Raw genomic sequence first — 24,303 nt, forward strand, 5'->3', positions numbered from 1 at the left:
TTAGAAATTAAAAAAAATGGGGGAGAAATTTGGTGGTTTCACTAAAGGATCCATGACCATCAACAAAATCTGGTCTTCTAAAGATTGTTAGCCAACACGGTGAAGATTTTTACATTAGTTAGAAAGGCTCTTAATGCTACTTTGATCAGTACAACATAGAATAATGGCATTAATAGAACTGGCATTCATGATAAATCTGTTTTCTGCAAAGATGGAGGACCCATTCATAGTGTATTCTATATGTGCTCCTCCCACCATACTGAACTATATTTCTTTCTTTCTTTCTTTTTTTTTTTTTTTTTTTTGCCCTTTCTTGGGCCACTCCTGCGGCATATGGAGGTTCCCAGGCTAGGGGTCGAATCGGAGCTGTAGCCGCCAGCCTACACCAGAGCCACAGCAAAGCTGGATCCGAGCCGCGTCTGCAGCCTACAGCACAGCTCAGGCAACGCCGGATCCTTAACCCACTGAGCAAGGCCAGGGATCGAACCCTCAACCTCATGGTTCCTTGGATTTGTTAACCACTGAGCCACAACGGGAACTCCCTGAACTATATTTCTTAAGAGAGGATAATCATAATTAAAATATAATTAAACTTCAAAAAGGAAATATTTTATCATTTTAATGACCTGACAATAAAGATTATTTATAACTCTGCTAGTCTTCCATTCATGAAAAATTAAGTGAATTGCCTAAATCAATAATAGTATTATTTTTACCTTCTTTAAGGAAAGGATCCCTTCTCTGGTCTCTTTGTCAGTGGAGATGGAGAATATGCCAATACCATCACCATTAATGATGGAGTATGTCATGTCAGCATTTGAACCAGTGTCTGCATCATTTGCCTTGATTTTCCCAACAGCTGAACCAACTTGAGCTGACTCAGGAACATATAGCTGATAGTGCTCTGAAAAAAATTTTATATTAAACGTATTAAACTTGTTCAATGATAATAATATTCATAAAATAGTCTGTTAAGTAAAGCATTAAAATATTTAAACCATATACTTAGGTTTATGTATATTTCATAAATGTCTACATTTCACTGTAGTATTTATGTAATTAATATTAAGTATAATGGATTTGTTCCCAATTGATTTATCATCAAGTAAGGAAAATATCTATTATAGTACTTTATTTACTACAACAAATTTTGAACAGCTATATAAATAACAGAAACCTTGAATTAAAATGTAATTTTATTTAAAAATAATTTTATTTGAAATACTTAATATAAGGGTATGACTTCTGCATCAGAAAGAAACCATGATAATTTTCAGAATCTTTGAAAAATCAAGATGCCCTTAGGCAGTTATACATAAAATAGAAATTATTATGATGAAAATATATACATAGAGAAAAGTTGCACAATAAATTAGAATGTTATCTCATGAAATGTTTTAAGATAGGCTAGGAAGGAGAGTTCCTGACTGCTAAGGTCTGTAGGTTCCAGCTAAATTATGACTTCCTATGATTCAGGAGGCTTCTCAAAGGACTTTCGGCTAGCTAAACCTAGAATAATGATGCAAACAAAAGAAAGCTTAGTACCTAGAGATAAATAAATGAATCATAGAATTATGATGACAGTAGTCTTACAAAGTGGGTTGTTTTCACAAAGAAAGTTGCCAAAAACTGTAACAGTGAGTCATAAAGGATTCATGACCCAGAAAACATTTAGGCAGAGTCCTATAAGAGGAACCATATCCCTGGAAGAAGATCATATTCAAAGGAAGAATTGAACCTGTTGAATACAGTCTAAGAATTGCAAGTACAGTAACTCTTTCCCATGCCCAATTAGACAAAAGAGAATATATTAAGATGAGTGTTTTAACATCTTATACACTGTCCCTAGAGTAGAGAATTTTCAAATTGTAAATTATGAATCAACTTTCAGTGTACCCTCTCTGAAGTGGCCCCTGATGATTCCCACCTTTTGATATTCATACCCTTAGGTAATTCCCTTTCCTCAAATGTTAGCTAGGTAGAGTGCTCCACTTCTAATAAATGGAACATAACAAAATTAATGGGATGTCACTTTCAAGAATAGCTAATGAAAGGACTGTGCTTCTCTCAAGGATTCTCTTTCTCACTTTTCCTTAGATTGCTCCCTTGGGGGAATCCTGCTACCATGTTGTATTGAAACCCTACTGAATGGACCATATGACAAGTGACTGAAAATTGACAATGATCATATTAGTAAGCTGGAAGCAAAAACCATCCCTGCCACTCTTGAGGCAAGCCTTAGGATAAGATCACAACCTCTGCAGCCAGCTATATTAAGATCTCATGAACCTAAACCTGAGGTACTCAGCTAAGTCAAACCTAGAGGCCTGATCTCCAGAAATTGTGAGATAATAAAGGTTCATTGTTTGGAGCTGCAAAATTTGTACTGATTTGTAACACAGCAATAAATAATGCATATACAGCTGTGCTATAGTTGTCAGTTATTTGCCAAATCCGAAGGACTTTTGTAGTTCCTGTCATTCTGCAGTGCTTTGTTTAATGTTTAGGAAAATTAAAACCAAAACTGAAATAAAACAAAACTTCAAATAAGTAAAGAAAAAACATGATAAGCACATTTATTCTTGTAATAAAGTATCCAAATGTCTCTTAATCTCCAGGTCTTTATAAAGAAATAATTATTGCTGTCACGGTCAATGCCCAAGGTGAATCACTTGTCATATTTAAATTCTTAGCTCATCCTCCCATAGGATACCATCCAGGAATCACACTCTTTAGTTTTACCCAAAGGAACTGAAAACTTCTGTCCACATAAAAACCTACACATGGATGTTTGTAGCAGCTTTATCATCATTGCCAAAACTTGGGATCTACCAAGATGTCCTTCAGTAGATGAGTGGATAAACTGTGACATATCTACACAGTGAAATATTATTGAGTGTTAAAAAGGAAGGAGCTATCAAGTCATATAAATACATGAAGAAACAACAAACACATATGCCTAAATGAAAGAGGCCAATCTGAAGAGGCTACACAATGGATGATTCTAGTTATACGACATTCTGGAAAAGGCAAAACTATGGAGACAATAAAAAGACCATTAGTTTTCATGGAGGGGGTGGGAAGAAGTGACCAGGCAGAACAAAGAGGATGTTTAGGACAGTGAACATACCTGTATGATGATATAATGGTGGTCATCATACATTGTGCATTTGCCCAAACCCATAGAATATATAATACCAAGAGTTAACCTTAAGCTATCTATAGACTTTGGATGATTATTATGTGTCAATGCAAGTTCACCCTTGGTATAAAAAAAAAAGTACAATTCTGGTAATTGATGTTGTTAAGAACACTTAAGATGAGATCCGCTTTATTAACATATTTTAAAGTGCACAACAGGGTATTGTTAATTATAGGCACAATGGGGTATAGCAGTTTTCTAGAATTCAATCATCTCATATAACTGAACTTTTACACCCATTGAACAATTCCCAATTTCCTCCATCCTCTTTGCCCTTTACAACCACTATCAAATTATATACTTCTATGAATTTGGCAGTTTTAGAAACCTCATATAATTGGAATCACATGGTATTTGTCCTTTTGTGACTGATTTATTTTACTTAGCATAAGGTTCTCCAGGTTCATCTGTGTCATATATGGCAGAATTCTTTTCATTTTAAGGATGAATAATATTCCATTGCATGAATACACCAAAACAAACTAGGTATAGAAGAAAGGTACCTCCAAATAAAAAAGGCATATATAATAAGCTAAATGTTAATATCATACTCAATGTTAAAAAACTGTGAAATTTTCTTCAAAGATCTGGAAGACAAAGAGCTCATTCTCACCACTTCTATCAACATGGTAGTATGAGTTCTAGCCAGATAAATAAATTAGGAAGAAAATGTAAAAAGTATGCAATTAGAAAGGAAAAAGTAAAACTATCTCTGTTTGCAGATGACATAATCTTATAGGTAGAAAACCTGAAAAACTCCCATAAAACAAAACCAACAATAAGTAAAAAAACAAAACCTTGTTAGAATAAGAAAATTCCATAAAATTGGCAGTTTAACAAACCAATGGCCAAAAATCAGTTGTGTTTCAATTCATTAATGATGAACAATCCAAAAAGGAGATTTAGAAAGCAATCTTTAAGGCATTTTGAGTTTATTTTTGTGCATGGTGTGAGGGTGTGTTCTAGTTTCATTGATTTGCATGCAGCTGTCCAGGTTACCCAGCAACAATTGCTGAAAAGACTGTCTTTTTCCCATTTTATGTTCTTGCCTCCTTGGTCAAAGATTAATTGACCATAGGTGTCAGGGTTTATTTCTGGGTTCTCTATTCTGTTCCATTGGTCTGTATGTCTGTTTTGATACCAGCACCACACTGTCTTGATGACTGTGGCTTTGTAATATTGCCTGAAGTCTAGGAGAGTTATGCCTCCTGCTTGGTTTTTGTTTCTCAGGATTGCTTTGGCAATTCTGGGTCTTTTGCGGTTCCATATAAATTTTTGGATTGTTTGCTCTAGTTCTGTGAAAAATGTCCTGGGTAATTTGATAGGGATTGCAGTGAATCTGTAGATTGCTTTGGGTAGTATGGCCATTTTTACAATATTAATTTTTCCAATCTAGGAACATGGAATGTCTTTCCATTTCTTTACATCTTCTTTAATTTCCTTGATTAATGTTTTATAGTTCTCGGCATGTAAGTCTTTTATCTCCTTGGTCAGGTGTATTCCCAGGTATTTGATTTTTTGGGGGTGCAATTTTAAAAGGTATTGATTGTATTCTTATATTTCTTTTCTAATATTTCATTGTTAGTATACAGAAATGTGACTGATTTCTGAATGTTAATCTTATATCCTGCTACTTTGCTGAATTTGTTGATCAGTTCAAGTAGTTTTTGGGTTGAGTCTTTGGGGTTTTCCATATATAGTATCATGTCATCTCTATACAGTGATAATTTGACCTCTTCTCCTCCAATTTGGGTAGCTTTTTTTTTTTTTTTGTTAGTCTTATTGCTGTGGTCAGGACTTCCAATACTATGTTGAATTACAGTGGTGAGAGTGGGCATCCTTGTCTTGTTCCAGATTGTAGTGGGAAGGCTTTCAGCTTTTCTCCATTGAGTATTATATTTGCTGTGGGTTTGTCATAAATGGCTTTTATTATGTTAAGGTATATTCCTTCTATACCTGCTTTGGTAAGAGTTTTTATCATGAATGGGCTTTTAACTTTGTCAAATGCTTTCTTTGCAACTATTGAGAGGATCACGAGATTTTTTTACTTTTCTTTTGTTAATGTGGTGTATGACATTGATTGATTTGCGTATGTTGAACCATCCTTGTGAATATAAAACAAGACACCATCAAACTCCTAGAAGAGAACATAGGCAAAGCATTCTCTGACATCAACCTTACAAACATTTTCTCATGTCAGTCTCACAAAGCAACAGAAATAAAAGCAAAGATAAACCAATGGGACCTAATTGAACTGACAAGCTTTTGCACAGCAAAGGAAACCAAAAAGAAAATGATAAGACAGCTTACAGAATGGGAGAAAATAGTTTCAAATGATGCAACTGACAAGGGCTTCATCTCTAGAATATACAAGCAACTTATACAACTCAACAGCAAAAAAGCCAACAACCCAATGAAAAAATGGGCAAAAGATCTGAATAGACATTTCTCCAAGGAAGATATACAGATGGCCAACAAGCACATGAAAAAATGCTCAATATCCCTGATTATTAGAAAAATGCAAATCAAAGTTATCATGAGATACCACCTCACACCAGTCAGAATGGCCATCATTAATAAGTCCACAAATAACAAGTGCTGAGAGGGTATGGAGAAAAGGGAACCCTCCTGCACTGTTGGTAGGAATGTAGCTGGTACAACCACTATGGAGAACAGTATGGAGGTACCTTAGAAAACTATATATATACTACCATCTGACCCAGCAACCCCACTCTTGGGCATATATTCAGACAATACTTTCCCTGAGAAAGACACATGCACCTGCATGTTCATTGTGGCACTATTCGCAATAGCCAAGATGTGGAAACAACCCAAATGTCCCTTGACAGATGATTAGATTAGGCAGATGTGTTATATATACACAACGGAATACTACTCAGCCATAAAAAAGAATGGCATAATACCATTTGCAGCAACATGGATGGAACTAGACACTCTCATACTGAGTGAAGTAAGTCGGAAAGTGAAAGACAAACCATATGATATCACTTATATCTGGAATCTAATATAAGGCACAAATGAACCTTTCCACAGTCAGAAAATCATGGACATGGAGAATAGACTTGTGCTTGCCAAGGGGGAGGGGGAGAAGTGGGATGGATAGGGTGCTCAGTGTTGATAGATGCAAACTATTGCCTTTGGAATGGATAAGCAATGAGATCCTGCTGTGTAGCACTGGGAACCATGTCTCATCACTTAAATGATGGAGCATGATAATGTGAGAAAAAAGAATGTACACATGTATGTGTAACTGGGTCACCATGTTGTACAGCAGAAAATTGACAAAATACTGTACACCAACTATAATGTAAAAAATAAAAATCATTATATATTAAAAAAAGAAAAGAAAATCTTATTTAGAAGAGCATCAATAAGAATAAAATACTTAGGAATTAATTTAAGCAAGAAGGTAAAAATCACTGTGTACTTGAAACTAATGAAATGAATTAAAAGAGACATAAATAAATGGAAACATATCCTGTACCCAAGAATTTGAAGGCTTAATATTATTAAAATATCCATATTCATCAAATAAATCTACAGATTTATTGTTATCCTAGTCTAATAACAATTCCAATGGCACTCTTTCATAGAAAAAGAAAAATCATCTCAAGTATGGAACTACAAAATATCTAGAATTGATAAAGCAATATGGAATAAAAAGTACAAAGCTGTAGGCTTTACACTTCCTGAGTTCAAAATATATATTACAAAGCTATAGTAATTAAATTGTATGGTACTGGCATAGACATAGACCAATAAAATAAGATAGAGTGCAGAATTAAACCCATGAATATAAGTTCAACTGATCTTTGATGAGAGTGCCAAGTGTAAAAATATGGGAAAAGGACAGTTTCTACCTCAAATAGTATTGGGAAACTATATATGCACACGCAAAAAGTGAAACTGGACCTCTACATTACGCTATTCACAAAAATCAATCAAAATGAATTAACAACTTAAATGTAAGAAATAAAAATGTAAAATTTATAGAAGAAAACATAAGAAAAAGGCTTCTTGACATTGACCTTAGGAAAAATTTCTTGAATATTACACAAAGTATAAGCAAACAAAACAAAAAGTAGATTAATGAGACTACATCAAACTAAAAAAAAAAAATGTCTGCAAAGTAAGGAGACAATCAACAAAATGTAAAGGCAACATACAGGATGCATGAAAATATTTGCAAACCATATATCAGATTAGGGATTAACTGTCAAAATATATAAATAACTCCTTTAAATCAATAGCAAAAACAAACAAATCAACCAAAAAACCCCACAATGAATAACCTAGTTTTAAAAATGGGCAAATAGGAAGTTCCTGTGATGGCTCAGTGGAAATGAATCCAACTAGTTTCTATGAGGACATAGGTTTGATCCCTGGCCTGGCTCAGTGGGTTAAGGATGCAGCATTGCTATGAGCTGCGATGTAGGTACAGACGTAGCTTGGATCCCACATTGTTGTGGCTGTGGTGTAGGCCTGCAGCTACAGCTCCAATTTGACCCCTACCTAGCCCAGGAACTTCCATATGCCACAGGTGAGGCCCTAAAAAAAAGCCAGAAAAAAGGGTAAATAATTGAGCAGATATTTTTCCATAAAGACATATGAATAGCCAACATATATATGAAAAGATTCCAAACATAATTATCAGGGAAACCCAAACGAACACTACAGGGAATGACCACCTCACACCTGTTAGGCTGGATATTATTTAAAAAAGAGCAAAAGAGAAAAAGTGTTGGCAACATTGTGGAGAAACTGGAAGATTGTACAATGTTGGTGGAAATGTAAAAATAGCACAGCAACAATTTAAAACAGTATTTTTAGTATAAAATGATTACAATAGGAGGAAATAAATAATCTAAAACAACAAATGGTATCAGACAAAACTTACTAAACATTAATTCTAACAACCACAACAACAAAAACACATGCAACTAACAATCCTGAAGTCATATAACATGCACAACTGTCTTTAAGAACTCTGACAGCTGAGAACCAACAGTCCATAAATATATATTATCATTTTGAATAATAATAATACATGAACTTTCTTTTACCTATTATTTTATGAAAACTGGTATTCTCTATAGGAGTGAAAAACACTTGGGCAAAGTTTTAAATGATATGGTTTGAAAAGTATTTAGAAATCTTTGACTAACAGTCTAAATTTTTGCAATTGCTGTTCAAAATACAACAATCACATAGAAAGAGTCAATTTATTATTTAGAAAACAAAGCATTCTTTTCTAAATAAGATTAACAAAGGTCATAGCTTGCAGAATCTTGGTATCCACAGTAAATGATCTTGTGTCTGTCTGTATTATTTTTACTTGGTAATTGCTTTCTCTGGGAAAAAAAAAAAAAAGACTCACTCATCTTGGATAATTTTACAGTACAGTCTAATCAGCATTTTTATAGTTGCCAAAAAATACCTCAGAGCATTCTGCTTGAGGTCACAAAAAGGTTATACATTGTAGGAGTGTTATGCAATTTTCAAGAGGATTAAGGAGGTCTAGAAAAAATACATTGAGATTTTGATTTCATAACACATACATAAACATACTGTACCTATACATACAAACATATTATATGGATGTGTGTTATACACTTTAACCTTTTTTTTTGTTTTTGTTCTTTGTTTATTTTGTTTTGTTTTGCTTTCTAGGGCCATACCTGCAGCATATGGAAGTTCCCAGGCTAGGGCTGAAACTGAACTGCAGCTTCCAGCCTATGCCACAGCCACAGCAATGCCAGATCTGAGCCATGTTTGCCACCTATGCCAAAGCGCACAGCAACACCAGATCCTTAACCCACTGAGTGAGGCCAGGGATCGAACCTGCATCCTCATGGATACTAGTTGGGTTGGTTACCACTAAGCCATGAAGGGAACTCATAGTTTGACCATTGATGTAGTAGCTTAGGAGAGAGAAAGAGATGGAGATCATGCATTCATTTCTAGAAATAAATTTTATAATTGGGTTCATAAGGACAAATACACATTTAAAACAAGAGACTTAATTCTTAATTCCCCATTGTAAAATTAAGGGGAGTGATTTTTCCTAGTTCCCTCCCTTTTTTGGAGTATTTACCAAAGAAGATTTGTCATGTATATGACTATATATATAAAATATATATGTATTTAATAGCTAAAACATATATATTTTTAAAACGCAATGTCATAGATATGATCATAAATCTAGTTGATAAAACAAATGAATTGATTTAATCAATATTATAGATTATACATTAAAAAACCAATCATTTAATGTGTTTTTAAAATGCATAAATTTATTTTTCACATTCTTTAGTAAGTAAAACAGACATTATATTGCTTTACTTGTAGCTCTGCTTTTTAGAAAATGATCATATCTAATAATTACATTGCTCCAGTATACTCATAGTACATAACTTGATTGTCATATACACAAGTTGCAACAGAACAGCCCAGGTTTTTTTTTATTTTTATTTTTTTGGAAGGATATTCTACCTGAACTGTATAGCAGTGAAGAATTATTGGGGAAAAAAAAAGATTGTGATGCAAAAACTGCATCACCAACCAAAGTGTCCATATATTTGCATCACTATGTATTGTGAGGAGAAGGGAATGCAGAGGAGAAAACTACAATCAGCCAGATGACTTAATGCTGTTAGGTGAGCACTTTTCCTGTATCCATAACTCTAGGATGTATTTTGGTTAATGACAAACAAACACCACCAGGATGTATTAGTTCTGGACAGTGTTTCAATATTAAAACATATTGAGATATTTTATTATGAATCTCAATCTCTCTTTTGTGTGTGTGTGTGTGTGTGTGTGTGTGTGTGTGTGTGTGGTTTGTTGTTGTTGTTGTTGTTGTTGTTGTTGTTGTTGTTGTTGTTTTGCTTTTCAGGGCTGCACTCACGGCATATGGAAGTTCCCGGGCTAGAGATCAGAGCTGCAGCTGCCAGCCTACGCCACAGCAATGCAGTATCCAAGCCATATGGCACCACTGGCAACTATGACCTATGCTGCAGCTTGCAGCAGCACCACATCCCACTGACTAAGGCCAGGGATTGAACCTCATAGATACTAGTTGGATGTATAACCTGCTGAGCCACAAGGGGAACATGCTTGTTGTTTTTGAAGGGATATTTACATTTATAATTTTTTTCTCTGTCCTCTTCTACTTATAAAATACTTTCATGTTTATTGCATAGAGATTTTTATCTTTTTTCTCATTTCACATCATTGTTTATATGTATATATACATATATACACATACATATACATGATGGGTTCATTTGATTTTTATTGCTTTTAAGACTCATCTTAATTAAGCATTTTCGATTTTCTAGAACACCTAATTTATTTCCTACATCTTCTACATATGATCAGGGTGCTTGTTTTTTTTCTTAATTATTTGAACAAAAGTATATTTATATATCAGAAACTTCAAGCCCGCTTTACCTATATCAAGGCTATTTTTGTTTCTATTATGTTAAAAATGATAATTAGATTTTTAAAAAGAAAATGTGTTGCCATTAGTTTCTTTATCCTTAAATTTCTGGATATCTTTAAGATTTTCTCTTTTATTGCAATAATGTTATATGTTCTTAACTTTGCTGATTTTGTAATACCAAAAGTTTTTTTTTTTAACTTTCTAATCTTGTTACTTTTATGTAATTATTGCTATAACTATTATACTTTTTAAATAACAGCTAATTGGCCTTTTCACTATGTTTCTATCTTTTGCTTAAAGAAATTTAGTGTTTAGATAGCAATTTCAATCAATCATTTTATGTTTGATGTCTTTGCTTTTTTAATCTTCCCCTCTTCTAATGCTATAAAAATCTCATATTTTCTTTTAAAGTGTAAATACTTATGTCTTTAATCAATTTAGTAAACCTTTAGGATATCAACTTATCTATTTTCACATGGATGGCAAATGGCTCCAGTGCCTTTCATGTTCTAATGTGTTTTAATCTGCAACTTACTTGGACATATATATATATAAAGCCCTGAGGTATACATGACTCTGCTTCCCCAGGGCTCTACCAAGTCTACTTGATCTATTTTCCAAACCAAATGGATGTTGATATCTGTTTTATCACCCCACTCTCAATTATTTTTCCTTAAAAGTTCTCAATTGCTTATGAATATCCACTCCTCTCTATAAATGTTTGGATCAGTCTAGATTGTTGACTTATTCTGTAAATGTCACATACTTGTGCCAGCATAATTTCAGGTACTAAGGATACAGTAAACAAAACAGACAAAAATCCTCATCCTTAAGGAGTGTACATTCTTACGGAAAAAAAATAAAATGGGCAATATAGATGATAAAATTTTATAGTTACTATGCAGTAATAATTCAAAGGGTAACAGATAGTTTACTTATTAATCAGCTGTTTATATAATGATTAATCATCAAAATATTTCAGTAGCTTAGAACAACAAATATTTAATTCTATCTTGGATTATATGAGAAACTATGACTAAGCTACAACCACTAGGTAAGGCTCAGTTCCAAGTGAATTTTCATTCCAGTATATGAGCTGAAAAGGCCAGGTGAGATCAGGGATACAGAATGAAACCACTGAAAGGCATTTAAAGTGTTTACTCAAACCATGTCTGCTCATATTCTGTTGGCAAAACAAAGTCATTGGCAAAGGACAAAGTTCAAGTAGCAGGGACTTATATGCCACCTATAAGAAGGCATGATGGGGGGGTGAAAGAATACACAATTGTGAACAAATAATGCAACCTATTCATAGTCCACTCTCTAGTCTCAAATAACTGTGTGCCACTTAGGGGTAAAATCCACTCGCCTGCTCCCTGATACCACCCAATTCTCTTTATGTCATGACACCAGGCTTGATTTTAAGAATTTTTGATATAATCATATGCAATGTGGCTCTTCTGATACAGAGACCACTGAATTGCAAAATCAAAATATTTGCACACCACATATTCAACACATAATTAGGTATGAATAAGAACAAAGTTATAGAAATTAATACTAAGCCACGCCTGCGACCTAAACCACAGCTCGCAGCAACGCCGGATCCTTAACCCACTGAGTGAGGCCATGGATCCAACCCACTTCTTCTTAGTTACTAGTCGGATTTGTTTCCACTAAGCCATGATGGGAACTCCTAAATATCCTTTTTAAAAGGGTAAAAATGTCAGTGATTCATCATAATTCAGAAATTATTTATTTATTTATTTATTTATTTTATTCATTTATTTATTTTGCTTTTTATGTCTGAACCTGCAGTATATGGAAGTTCCCCAAGCTGGGGTCAAATTGGAGCTGCAGCTGAGCCATGTCTGTGATCTAGACCATAACTCACAGCAATGCTGGATCCTTAACCTACTGAGTGTGGACAGGGATCAAACCTACCTCCTCATGAATACTAGTCGGGCTCGTTACTGCTGAGCCATGACGGGAATTTCTCAGAAATCATTTTGTGCAAATCATTAAAAGTGCTTCCAACCATGAGGCTCCGAGACTAACTTATTTGTTGAACCCTTTATGTTTCATCTGTACTATGTTATTGTTGATGAGAAGTTCATGGAATGTTAAATGGTTTTCTCCTTGGCCTTGGCATTCTTAAGGTCACTATAATGCATCTAGGTGAAAATATTTTTCCACTCTGCTTTGAGCTTCTTTTGATCATTTATCTAAGGATTGACGTCTGTCCTTATTCTGTAAAACTCTTAGTCTAGTTTTTTATTTCTTTGTTTTTTGAATATTTCCTTTCCATTCTCTTTGGTGTCTTCATCTGAAAGTCCTATTACTGTACATTGAAACTTCTCTTTCCTTTGGTATATATTTTTATCTTTTTCTCTGTCTTCTTTTCTTTTTAATTTTCAGCCTCTTACGTGTATTCTCATTTCCTTCAGACATTTCTTCCAGTTTACTTACTCTGTATTCAACTGTACCTACTCTATTTCCTCAGCTTACTTAGGTCATTAATATCAAAGTCTATGCTGTGTCTTCTGTTGATCAATAAATATGTTTTTTCCATTCTCCATTTCAGAGTGAGCACTGGGTTCACGCCAGACACCTAACTCTAGTCGCATCCCTAATAAATTCCTCTAAATATAAACTTGCTCCCTTTTCCATGGCTAACAAGCTAAGACACCAGCTTCTAGTTCCCACATCCTTCCTTATACTCTCTCTGGGCTTTCACGACATCACTTTGCCAATTTTCCATTGTTATGCAGGTGCACTCACACCACTGCAAACATATGGAAATATAAATTACAATCTATTGAGGGGAAACTTAATTATATCAGTAGCTGAACACACATAATTCCCTAAGCTCTTTTTATTTCAGAGTATGACACTTAGGCTTTTCAGAACCCTGTAACAGAACTCCAATAGAAAGAAACCCCCACTACCATAATGTTCTCGGTATTTTCAAGTCTGGGAGACAGAGAGCACAATATCACCTACACAAATAGCAACAGTGAAAGCTCCCTAGCTGTGTTAGGAAAAGGCGCCTCTGAGTTCTGTAGCTGATGCCAGATCCTAGACCCCAGAGCTGACTCCTATCTACTGAGCCATCTGTGTTATAAACTATGAAATAAATTGCCTGGAACTTGTTTTTCCTCATTCCTCTAAACTTAAGCTCCTTTTTGTTATTAGTGACCTAATTATTGTCAAAGAAAAATATCAGCAATGTGTACACTTATATTCCTTTTCCTGTAATTATCATGAAGGTTGGTTTACTCTTTGTAATATATTTCCCATCAAAAGATTAGAACATATGTTGAGAGAATTTTCTCCTGAATGAAACTCTGCTATGCCAAATGTATACTATAGAATCTATAGCCTTGTTGATGACAAATTATTTTAACACAGTATTTCTTTCTCTAACATATTGGAGCACTTATAATTTAGATGTCTGAATGTAAAGCTTAGATTTGCTAAGATATAAGGTGGTGCCAAGTGCATTGTTGAATTTTAGGTACCAAATTATTTACAGTGTGTTAATAATGTCTTTTTTTTCCTTAGGTTGAATATATGTGAATAATTTCAAAGTGATGCTCTATCTCATTATAAAGTTTTAAAGATATTTTTAAAAAGTGCTAATATTATCTATTTTAGTGTTAAGACTACATAGTTTTACATGACATAGAGATATTGATATATCATTTTTGTTTCTGAATATACCATAATTTCATATGTCATCCTTTATTTGAAAAATCTTATTTCATAGACTCCATCATATAATGTTAATGTTTAGCTGAAGTCCATTTTTAAAAGGAAGGCTTGATGGGAATAATAAAAGAAGATTTTGTTCACTGAAGCCTGTCTCTTTAATACACTTGTTTTCCCAGGATAGTTTTATTCTAATTAGTTTTTAAAAGACCCTGTGTCTTTGCTTCAGTAACTTTTCCAGGTGAGCAAATAAGTCATTCCCTAAGATTAACCTCATGGCCTAGCCTGCAAAAACTGTAATCAATTGATCGTTACATTTATTCTGACTAATTAATATTTTTAAAATAAATAATCTTTACTTGGGAAAGAGACTACCTTTATGTAAGATATATATTTATTTACAAATGATTCTGGGAGAAAGTTGATTAACATGTAATCAGTTAAGACGCTATGGTATTGGATTTATCCAGGATGTCTGACATTATTGATAACATGACCTAGATTTGCAAAATCTCTACATTAAATTGTCTAATACAGTTTATATTGGAAATGCTCCTTTCAAATTAGAAAAAAAAAGACATACAAAGAACATGGGGTTTTCCAGCTTCTAAGGCACTTGTATTGAATATTGCTCATTGGGCATTATGTCAAGCTCTGCCTACAATGTTGTTAATGCATGAATAAAATAAATGACTAATTCTTCAGATCTTTGAATGTCACACATTAAAAGGACAATTGTATGATATCAAAATATTCAATGTAATCTGGAATAATGTCCTTAAAATTGTTTAACCTACATTCTGTGTTACCATGAGTCAATATGCACTATTGCAGAGTGGTTCCCCTGTACAATTGTTTTTTTCTTCAGAGTAATGATATAATGGGTCACTTTTTAACATTCTCTTACTTTTAATTCTAAACATGTTTCATAAAAAACTGAAAGAATGTAAACTTATGAATTCCATTTGAAAATAAGCCCTGCCTTTTCAGCATTCTACAAAGAATAAAAAATTGATTTATAATGACTAATTAAAACAATCAAATCATTTCTAAGAAATATAGGCCCATGACCATAAACAGACATATCTATACAAAACAGTAAATAAAAAAGAATCAGTCTACAACTTTGTCATAGCATATAGCCAAAGAGACTGATAATACAGAAAAAAAGGTATCCCTAATTTTATCTTGATTGATGACAATTGTTGAAGAATCCAGTCATGGTGAAACAATAGTTTTGCCTGGTTGGTTTCTAAACAGGCAATTTCAAATTATTTCAAAATATTCAACTTTAAAATTAAAATAATGCCTCAGCCTTATTTATTTATAGCTATTATCTTGTCTGAAAGAACATGCTCTTCAGGTATATTTATCTTGCTAATAGAATGGATATATAATAAAATCATTTCAATTGCACTTATTTTGTATGTTAAATCTTATAACATAGGTATATTTTGCTTTAACAAAGCTACATAAAAAACGATAACAGACTAATAACTTGCCTGTTTTACAATTAGTTAGAGAATATCAGCTTTCTTTCAAAATTTACACTTTCAGTTTAGCCAGGTTAAATATCAAAATCATACACTATTTGTCTAAGTATTTTCCATGAGCTTTCAACTTAAGCAAGTGGAATAGTCTTTCCAATCTGGACATGATGAAGTGGTCTGTATCTGATATACACTGTCACTGAATACAACTATACAAGCTGCACAATCTACATAAAATGATTGTCACTGGAGAGCATTCAGTGCAGGAAGGCCTGGATGAGTATGGTCCTTGAGAGAAAGGATATATAACAAGATGAATTTTTTATTCTAAATCTCAGTGACTCAGGGCATTTTTTTAATATGCCATGCTAGGGACAAAGAGACCAAAGAGAAATTATGTAATTTGTGGAGATAGAAGTTGAGGTTAAGGGCTGCACAGTGTCTGAAATGAGAACAAAGACACATAAAGGAAACCTCATAGAAATGAACTCAAAAATATGAACACAATTTTCTGTGTGGTATTTTTTTTTTTTTCAGTCAAGCCTGCTGCAAATGGAAGTCCCATTGGGAAATTCTCAGGCCAGGGATCAAATCTTTGCCATAGCAGCCACCCAAGCTGCTGCAATGACAATGTTTCATCCTTAACCCACTGCACCACAAAAGAACTCCTTGTGGTAATTATATATACATGCAGTACATTTGCACATGTGGAGACTCAAAAGAAAGCAAAGATGGAAGGCAAAAGCACTAAGTGGACATTTCAGCAGTTATGAGGCTCTAGCAAACAGAATTAATAAATGCTTGTGGCTCCAGTTGATGTTAGAAAAAAATTAGAGGAGTTCCCAGTGTGGCTCAGTGGAAACGAATCTGACTAGTGTCTATGAGGTTGCAGGTTTGATCCCTAGCCTTGTTCATTGGGTTAAGGATCCGGCATTGCCATGAGCTATGGTGTAGGTCACAGAAGCAGCTTGGATCTAGCGTTGCTATGGCTATGGTATAGGCCAGCAGCTGTAGCTCTGATTCGACCCCTATCCTGGGAACCTCCATATGCTGCAAATTCAGCCCTAAAAAGAAAAAAAAAAAAAAGTAAAAGAAAAAAATTAGGTTTTAAGAGTGCGATTTCTCAGGAAGAAGGAAAAGAATGAAATAGGCCAGTTATAAAAAATCTAGCTAAATTACAAAATCCATACTCTATATATCTACCAGAAAATAACTTTCTATGGAGGAAGTGATATAATCAGGAACTTCTAAATTATTTATATAAAATGTTCAGTCAATAATTCTGAGATGTTCTTAAAAATGGAAAATGACCCAAACCAAAAAGGAAACAATTAATAAAAATGACCCAGATTTGAGGTTGATTATTGGAGTTATTAGGAAAGGATTTTGAAATAGCTAAGATTAATGTTTAACAACATATGGAAAAAGGCAAAGAATTTTAGCAGATACAAATAATGCATATTTAATAAGGCAATTGAAAATTATTGAACTAAAATATGTCAAGGTTGAAGTGTACACTTAATAAATTTAATACGTGAGGTTAATTGGGAAATAAACACAGTGGAAAAGATTAGTGTACTAGAATATAGGTCACTATAAATTATCCAGGTTGAATAAGAAACAAAAATATACATGTACAGTGAAAACAATAACATACTGATGGTGCAGAGTTCAAAGGCAGAACATGCCTACTTTTGGAGAACCAGTAGGAAAGAAGAAAATAAAATAGAAGAAATATTTGAATAAATATTGAGCGAAGTTATTCAGATCTAATACAAGATAGCTTAACAATTTCTTATTATTGAAAAGTAGATTTAAAAAAATATCTCCTGGGTACATCATAGTTAAACTCCAAGAAAGTAAATACAAAGACTATCTTAAGAAAGATCCCTTAAAGTAGAATAAACCATTGTACAGTAAAATGATAATAAGTCTGAGAGCTGATGCTAACAGACAAGATGGTGGTCAGCAGAAAATTACATTACATCATTAGTTATGGAAATAGGAAAACAAAATCCTTTAAACTAGAATACTATTCCCAGTAGAAATACCCTCTAAAAAAGGAGGAAAATAATGTGTATGAAGCCAAAAAAAAAAATACATATATAAAACAATCATTGATAATAAACTAGCACTAAAAGGGGAAGAAAGGGATTTTTAAAGAAAATTTAGAATTTCTTATTTTAAAATGATTATAGAGGAAAAACAGAAAATCAAGAAAGAATAAATAGCCCAGGAAATGATAAGCTATAATTGACTTAAAACATGATTCTTTAGTAAAACAAAAATAATTACAATTTCATATAGGGTTTAATATATAAGATACAAAAATATCAAAAAACAAAGATGTTATAATGGTGTGAAGTAGTTTAAATTTGTTCCATTTTTCAAGTTAAAAATTATATTTAAATTAAAATGAAATAAATTGTAATATTTAGAGCAAATGTTAAAGGAAAGTAGAAGAGGGTAAAATGAAAAATGTTTATAGATGATAAAATGAATGAGATTAAATACATGAATAACTTAAGGAAAGTAAGAAAGGAGAAAAAACAACAACAAAAGTAGTAAGGCAGTAGACTTAAATGAGTATGTATCAGTAATTAACTCAGTTGTAATTATAGTAAATAAAAATAAACAAAAACATGTGAAACCAGATTAAAACAAATCAGCAACAAAAAGTTAGTGGCTTACATAAAACTTTAAAAAAATTAAAAAATATAATTTGAAAGTAAAATTATGGAAAGCATTATACCATCTAACTGTTAACTAACATAAGGAAAAAGAAAATTGTGGTATAGTTACATTAATATTAGACAACCTGAACTTTAAATATGAGCCATTGGTAAAGAGAGATATTTCACTATGAAATATTTTCAATCCAAGAGAAAAACAGCCTAACTGAAATCTCTGTGTATTCGGTAACATGATTTCAAACTATATCTAAACAAAATAAAACAAAATTAAAAAAGCTAATAGAAAAATGAAAGAATAAATGTAAAATCCCAGCATCATAGTGGGATGTATATTAATATACATCTCTCAACATATGACAAAACTTCTGCATGGATGTAGGAAATTTGAATGGCATAATGAATGAATTTGATCTAATTTATATATGTAAAAAACTAACTATGGATTTACAAAATTTACCTTCTTTTAAAATTCATAGGGTCACATCTAAATCAAACATGCTAACATTAAAAAAACTCTCAAAAAGTTTAAAATATATGCCTGTAACCAAAACAAAATAAACTATCATTTTAAAAAATATACTAGAAAAACTCCAATTTGCTAGTAATTAAAACATACACTTCACATTTCGATGGATCAAAGGAGAGGCTTACTTCTTTGTTTAATACCTGTTTCAACTAAAATATTAATGTCAAATATATAATGTCATTTACATTTGTTTTCATGAGAATGTAAATAAGTTAAAAACAATGGCTCTTCCTCTAAAACATTTTGCTATCAACAAAATCATATCAGTGTTAATATCTGTGTTCTAGTTGTTGCTTAGCAGTAATAAATCTGACTAATATTAATGGGGATGCATGTTTGATCCATGGCCTTGCTCAGTGGGTTAAGGATCGGGCATTGCCATGAGCTGTGGTGTAGGTCTCGGGCAAGGTTCAGATCTTGTGCTGCTGTGGCTGTAGGGTAGGCCAGCAGCTTCAGCTCTGATCCGACCCCTAGCCTGGGAACTTACATGTACCACAGGTGTGTCCCTAAAAAAACATGCCAAAAAAGTTATTATCTTCATTAGTGATATTTTCTTTTTCACTAACATCAAAATGTATCAAAATAAAGTTTTCTAATTCTTATTATTCTGAGAAATACTGCCATTTATTGAATTTTTAGGACTTGATCCTCCTAATATTCAATTTTACTATGTCAGTTAAACACAAGTGAGGAGTTTCTGTTGTGGCTCAGCAGAAACAAATCTGACTAGCATCCATGAGGACGCAGGTTCGATCCTTGGCCTTGCTCAGTGAATTAAGAATCCACCGTTGCTGTGAGCTGTGGTGTAGGTTGCAGATGCAGCTCAGATCCAGCATTGCTATGGCTGTGGTGTAGGCCAGCAGCTACAGCTCTGATTTGACCCCTAGCCTGGGAACCTCCATATACCATGGGTACAGCCCTAAAACACAAAAATAAATATAAAATAATAAAAAATATAAACACAAGTGAGCTAAAGTTGTTGGAGACTTAAAATTCTGCGATCATTTCAAGTTCTAGGGGGAAGTTTTGTTAAACAAGCAAGTGTCTTATGTTTTATTGTGTTTGATGTGTTGTTTTTCTTTTTGCAAATAGGTTATTTACAAGGGCAATTCTCAGAATACAACTCCCTTCATTTAAGGTACAGAGGTTTGCTTTATGAACTTTTATGTAAGATACTGATTTTTTATTTTTTATTTTTTGTCTTTTTGTCTTTTTAGTGCTGCACCCATGGCATATTTCTTCATGTGGAAGTTCCAGGCTAGGGGTCAAATAAGATCTGTGGCTGCTGGCCTACACCACACCCACAGCAACACGGGATCTGAGCCACCACTTCAACCTACACCACAGCTCATGGAAGTGCCAGATCCTTAACCCACTGAGTAAGGCCAGGGATGGAACCCCATTCCTTATGGATACCAGTTGATTTATTACTGTTGAGCCACGATGGGAGCTCCAAGATATTGATTTTTATATGTATATTCATTATACAGAATAGTAACCTCAGTCACTTTTTACTTTTTACCTACCTGAGAATCAATTAAGTAATAATTATAACTATAATGGAGGTAAAACTAGAGAAGGAAATAGCAAGAATTTTAAAATGTAGAATAGATTCCTTTCAAAGAAGGAATATTATTGAGGGATTTATTTACACCTTGAGATGTTTTTTCTCTAGAGAAGACCTGGGCATCCTACTTATATCCTTGGAGTAAGGATTCAAGCCATATATAGACTGATTAGTCCTCTTTCACTGTGAGTCTCACGAGACGCTCCCTATCCTAATTCTTTCTTGCCCACATGTAGACATTACTAGGACTTGAAAAGCTGCTCTTAGCTGCACATGCGCCAGCCAGCCTCCATTTCCCCGGGGTCTCCCTGACACCACCAGGCGGCCTGCTTCAACCTGGACAGTTCTTCACATTGTATTCCATTCCACTGAGTTTGCGGTCTCCTGAGAGACTTTGTAAAGCAGATTATTAGTTTAGTTCACCCTCTAACTCTCAAACCCTTACTCAAAACCTGTTTGCCTCACATTAAAATACGATGATAGCTTTAATCTAGGATACAAGACGTAACAAACTGACTCATTTTCTCAGACCATGGTAGATGAACAGAAGAAAGAAGAAGACAATGTAGAAAATGCTATGAGGGAATATTTTATAAAGTTTTGTCTGCCAGATGTTTACACCAGAGTCAGTCATAGTAATGGTGTATCATGGCCCTCTCAAGTGAAGAGAGAAAGAAGTCAGGAGAAGTGTAAACAAACAAACAAACAAATAACACCTTAAGAGAAACAACTAGACTACTGGATCCATCTGATGACTGGATAAGATATAATTTGAACTGGATATAGAGTTGTGAATTCCATGGTACTTCATGAATGCAAGTCTTCACAAGGCTTTTTTTTTTTTTTTTTCTCCATGTAGTTTTCAAAGTTTCCCACTATGTATCTAGCCATTTGATGAGTTATAGTGCTGGTGGAAAATTGAAGAATACTTTACTGCAAACTACTCTTATCATGGTGACATCAAATCATTCTGAGGATAACAGTGTGTTTAGAGCAATATGAGCACAAATTAAATATCTTTAAAACAAATCAGAGTGTGAGTTTCTAGGTGTGTACTGCTTCCATTTCAAAACACTATGAGCATCTCAAGTGTGGCAGGATTGAGAGCTGTCAGTTGTTCCACATAGACTGCAACTGACTAAAGAAAGGTAGATCCCATTACTATAATGAGTTCACCCAGAGCACTTATTCTGTGTCGCTGTCAGGTGAAACAATTCTTTCACTATGAAATGATGCTTCAACATTATCATCAATCAAAATAAAATTAGTGAAACATTTTTCTATATTCATCACTCTTACAATATACGGTTGATATCTAAAATCAATAATAATAGATTTAATTTTAAAATTAATTAGGGAGAGAAAGAATGAGAAAAGGAATGGGTGATACTATTTGTACCATGATAAAGCATTTATTGGGCCCCTACTGTGTACACCTTGAGTTTTTCACTCAGAGTAAAAGTTATAATATTAATATAAATCTTAAAAATACTAGCGGTAGCTTCTACTTGAAAATAAGGTAAACTGAAAATAACGTTGGTGTGAAATTGGCACAACATTGTAAATCAAAAATACTTTAATTAAAAAATTAAAAAAATAAAGTTGATGTAAATCATAATGAAGTTTACATTCAGCATTATCACTTATCTTTTAAAAAAATCCTTTGACTTCCATTTTCTCATCCTATAAAACAATTATATTTGTCTCATAATAAAATACGTGTATATTCATATTGTGTGGAATATAGGATAAAATTAATACAGAAGCACACTGGAATTTTGTAAATAGATTTAAAATTGAATTATACTTTATGGTTTAATAATGTGGACTTATCTATGATTTGTAATTTTCTTTCAAATATATTTTTCTCATAGAGCAAAAGACGCATGAAAACCAGGTCACGTAATTTCATCTTTAGAATCAATATTTTAATGTGAATTTACCTAACTATGAATTTGAGTTGCGTGTCTCTAACAATGGCCTTTTAACAAGGGTAGTTTGACAGAATATTTATTTATTTATTTACTTATTTACTTATTTATTTTATTTTTAGGGCTGCACCATCCACATGTGGAGATTCCCAGGCTAGGGGTCTAATCAGAGCTACAGTTGCCAGCCTACACCACAGCCACAGCAATGCCAGATCTGACCCATGTTTGCCACCTATGCCAAAGGGCACAGCAACAGCAGATCCTTAACCCACTGAGCGAGGCCTGGGATCAAACCCACATCCTCATGGGTACTAGTCAGATTCATTTCCTCTGTGCCACAATGGGAACTCCTCAGAATATTTAAATTCAACTCATTTCTTCATTCATTTAATAACCATTTATTCAGGGCTGGACACTGATCTGAACACTTAAGGTTACAGAGACAAATCAAGCATCATGCTTATTTAGAGGGACTCATAGATTAGGGGAGATCTGTACATATGGAAATAAATAGAGCATAAAAAGTGCTCAGGGAAAGTGCTATGTAACAGGAAACAAGGATGAGGTTAACTAACTCTCTGCTAAATCTGCAACAGGTGTTCGGAGAAATTTACAAGAGGGCTTATAAACAAAGGAATGTGAGTGTGGAAAATTCTATGTTGATTTTAGAATATGCAAAACATTATCATGTTTTCAGAAAAGGCAGCATTCCATTGTGGGTTGGCCTGGAGTGTTCTGGGAGTTCTACTAAGAGATAAGGCTGGGGAAGACCTTTCACACTGAACTTAGGCAGCTTTTATTGACAAGCCACTCTGTCAACTTTATTACAGTATTTAAACATTATGCATAAGAAGGATATAAAGGAGAGCTCCCCTGTAGGATTTTTATGATAATAAATGTTTATCCAATCAAATATCACCTATAGTTTCTCCACATTAGAAATACGCAAATATGTTTCTTTCCCTTTCTTAGAATGTCACAAATGCTATCTTCTTCTGTACTCACAGAACAAACACATTCTCCCCTTGACTTAGCTGATAGTTTGTGCTCTCCCTCACAAGGTCCACATTCTACTTAGACATCACACTTTATTATATGAGTTGTACCCTGCTGTTGCATGCCGTGTTTGTGTTTTTGTGTGTCGTGTGTGTGTGTATGTGATTGAGGAGGGTTTTTTTTTCAGTCACAAAAAGTACATATTCCATTATTTTGCAAGATTAGAATATCCACATCAAAATATATTTCGAATATCTCCACTAATTCCTCGGTAATACACCACTACTTCAGAAAATGCAAGATATCATTACTTAGTACCACTATCTCATTATTAATTTTTTTTAATTGTAAATTTTTTTAGCTTTTTAGGGCTGCACCCAGAGCATATGAAGGTTCCCAGGAGAGGGGTTGAATCTGAGCTGTAGCTGCCGACCTACACTGTGGCCACAGCAACATAGGATCCAAGCCACGGCTGTGACCTATACCAGAGCTCACAGCACCACCATATCCTTAACCCACTGAGCAGGTCCAGGGATTGAACCCGAAACCTCATGGTTACTAGTCAGATTTGTGCCCACTGCACCACAACAGGAACTCCACTATCTCAATATTTAACTGCACACTTGTGATTTTATTGATTTTCCTGGAATTTCCTACAATGCTAGAAATTAATTTTGAAATAATGTCAAGTGTGGGATTGCAACCAACATCATGTGAAGAAA

At 33.8% G+C, this 24,303-nt stretch overlaps 1 protein-coding gene across 20 annotated transcripts in view; it reads right to left on the bottom strand.

Annotated features, from left to right (window-relative positions):
* The window catches only part of CDH18 (cadherin 18), a 1,020,178-nt gene that overhangs the window by 107,157 nt on the left and 888,718 nt on the right, over positions 1-24,303 (bottom strand). For all 20 annotated transcript variants that reach the window (XM_021076971.2, XM_021076969.2, XM_021076964.2 and 17 more), the window contains one exon: positions 717-904. In XM_021076971.2, coding sequence (XP_020932630.1) covers positions 717-904 — 188 coding nt within the window. The remainder of the gene's footprint in view (positions 1-716; positions 905-24,303) is intronic.

Source organism: Sus scrofa, chromosome 16 (assembly GCF_054392235.1).
Source record: "Sus scrofa isolate SSC_HxYL_T2T_F1_AM1 chromosome 16, Sscrofa_HxYL_maternal_Yorkshire_Landrace_v2.0, whole genome shotgun sequence".
In the NCBI taxonomy this organism is placed as follows: Eukaryota; Metazoa; Chordata; class Mammalia; order Artiodactyla; family Suidae; genus Sus; species Sus scrofa.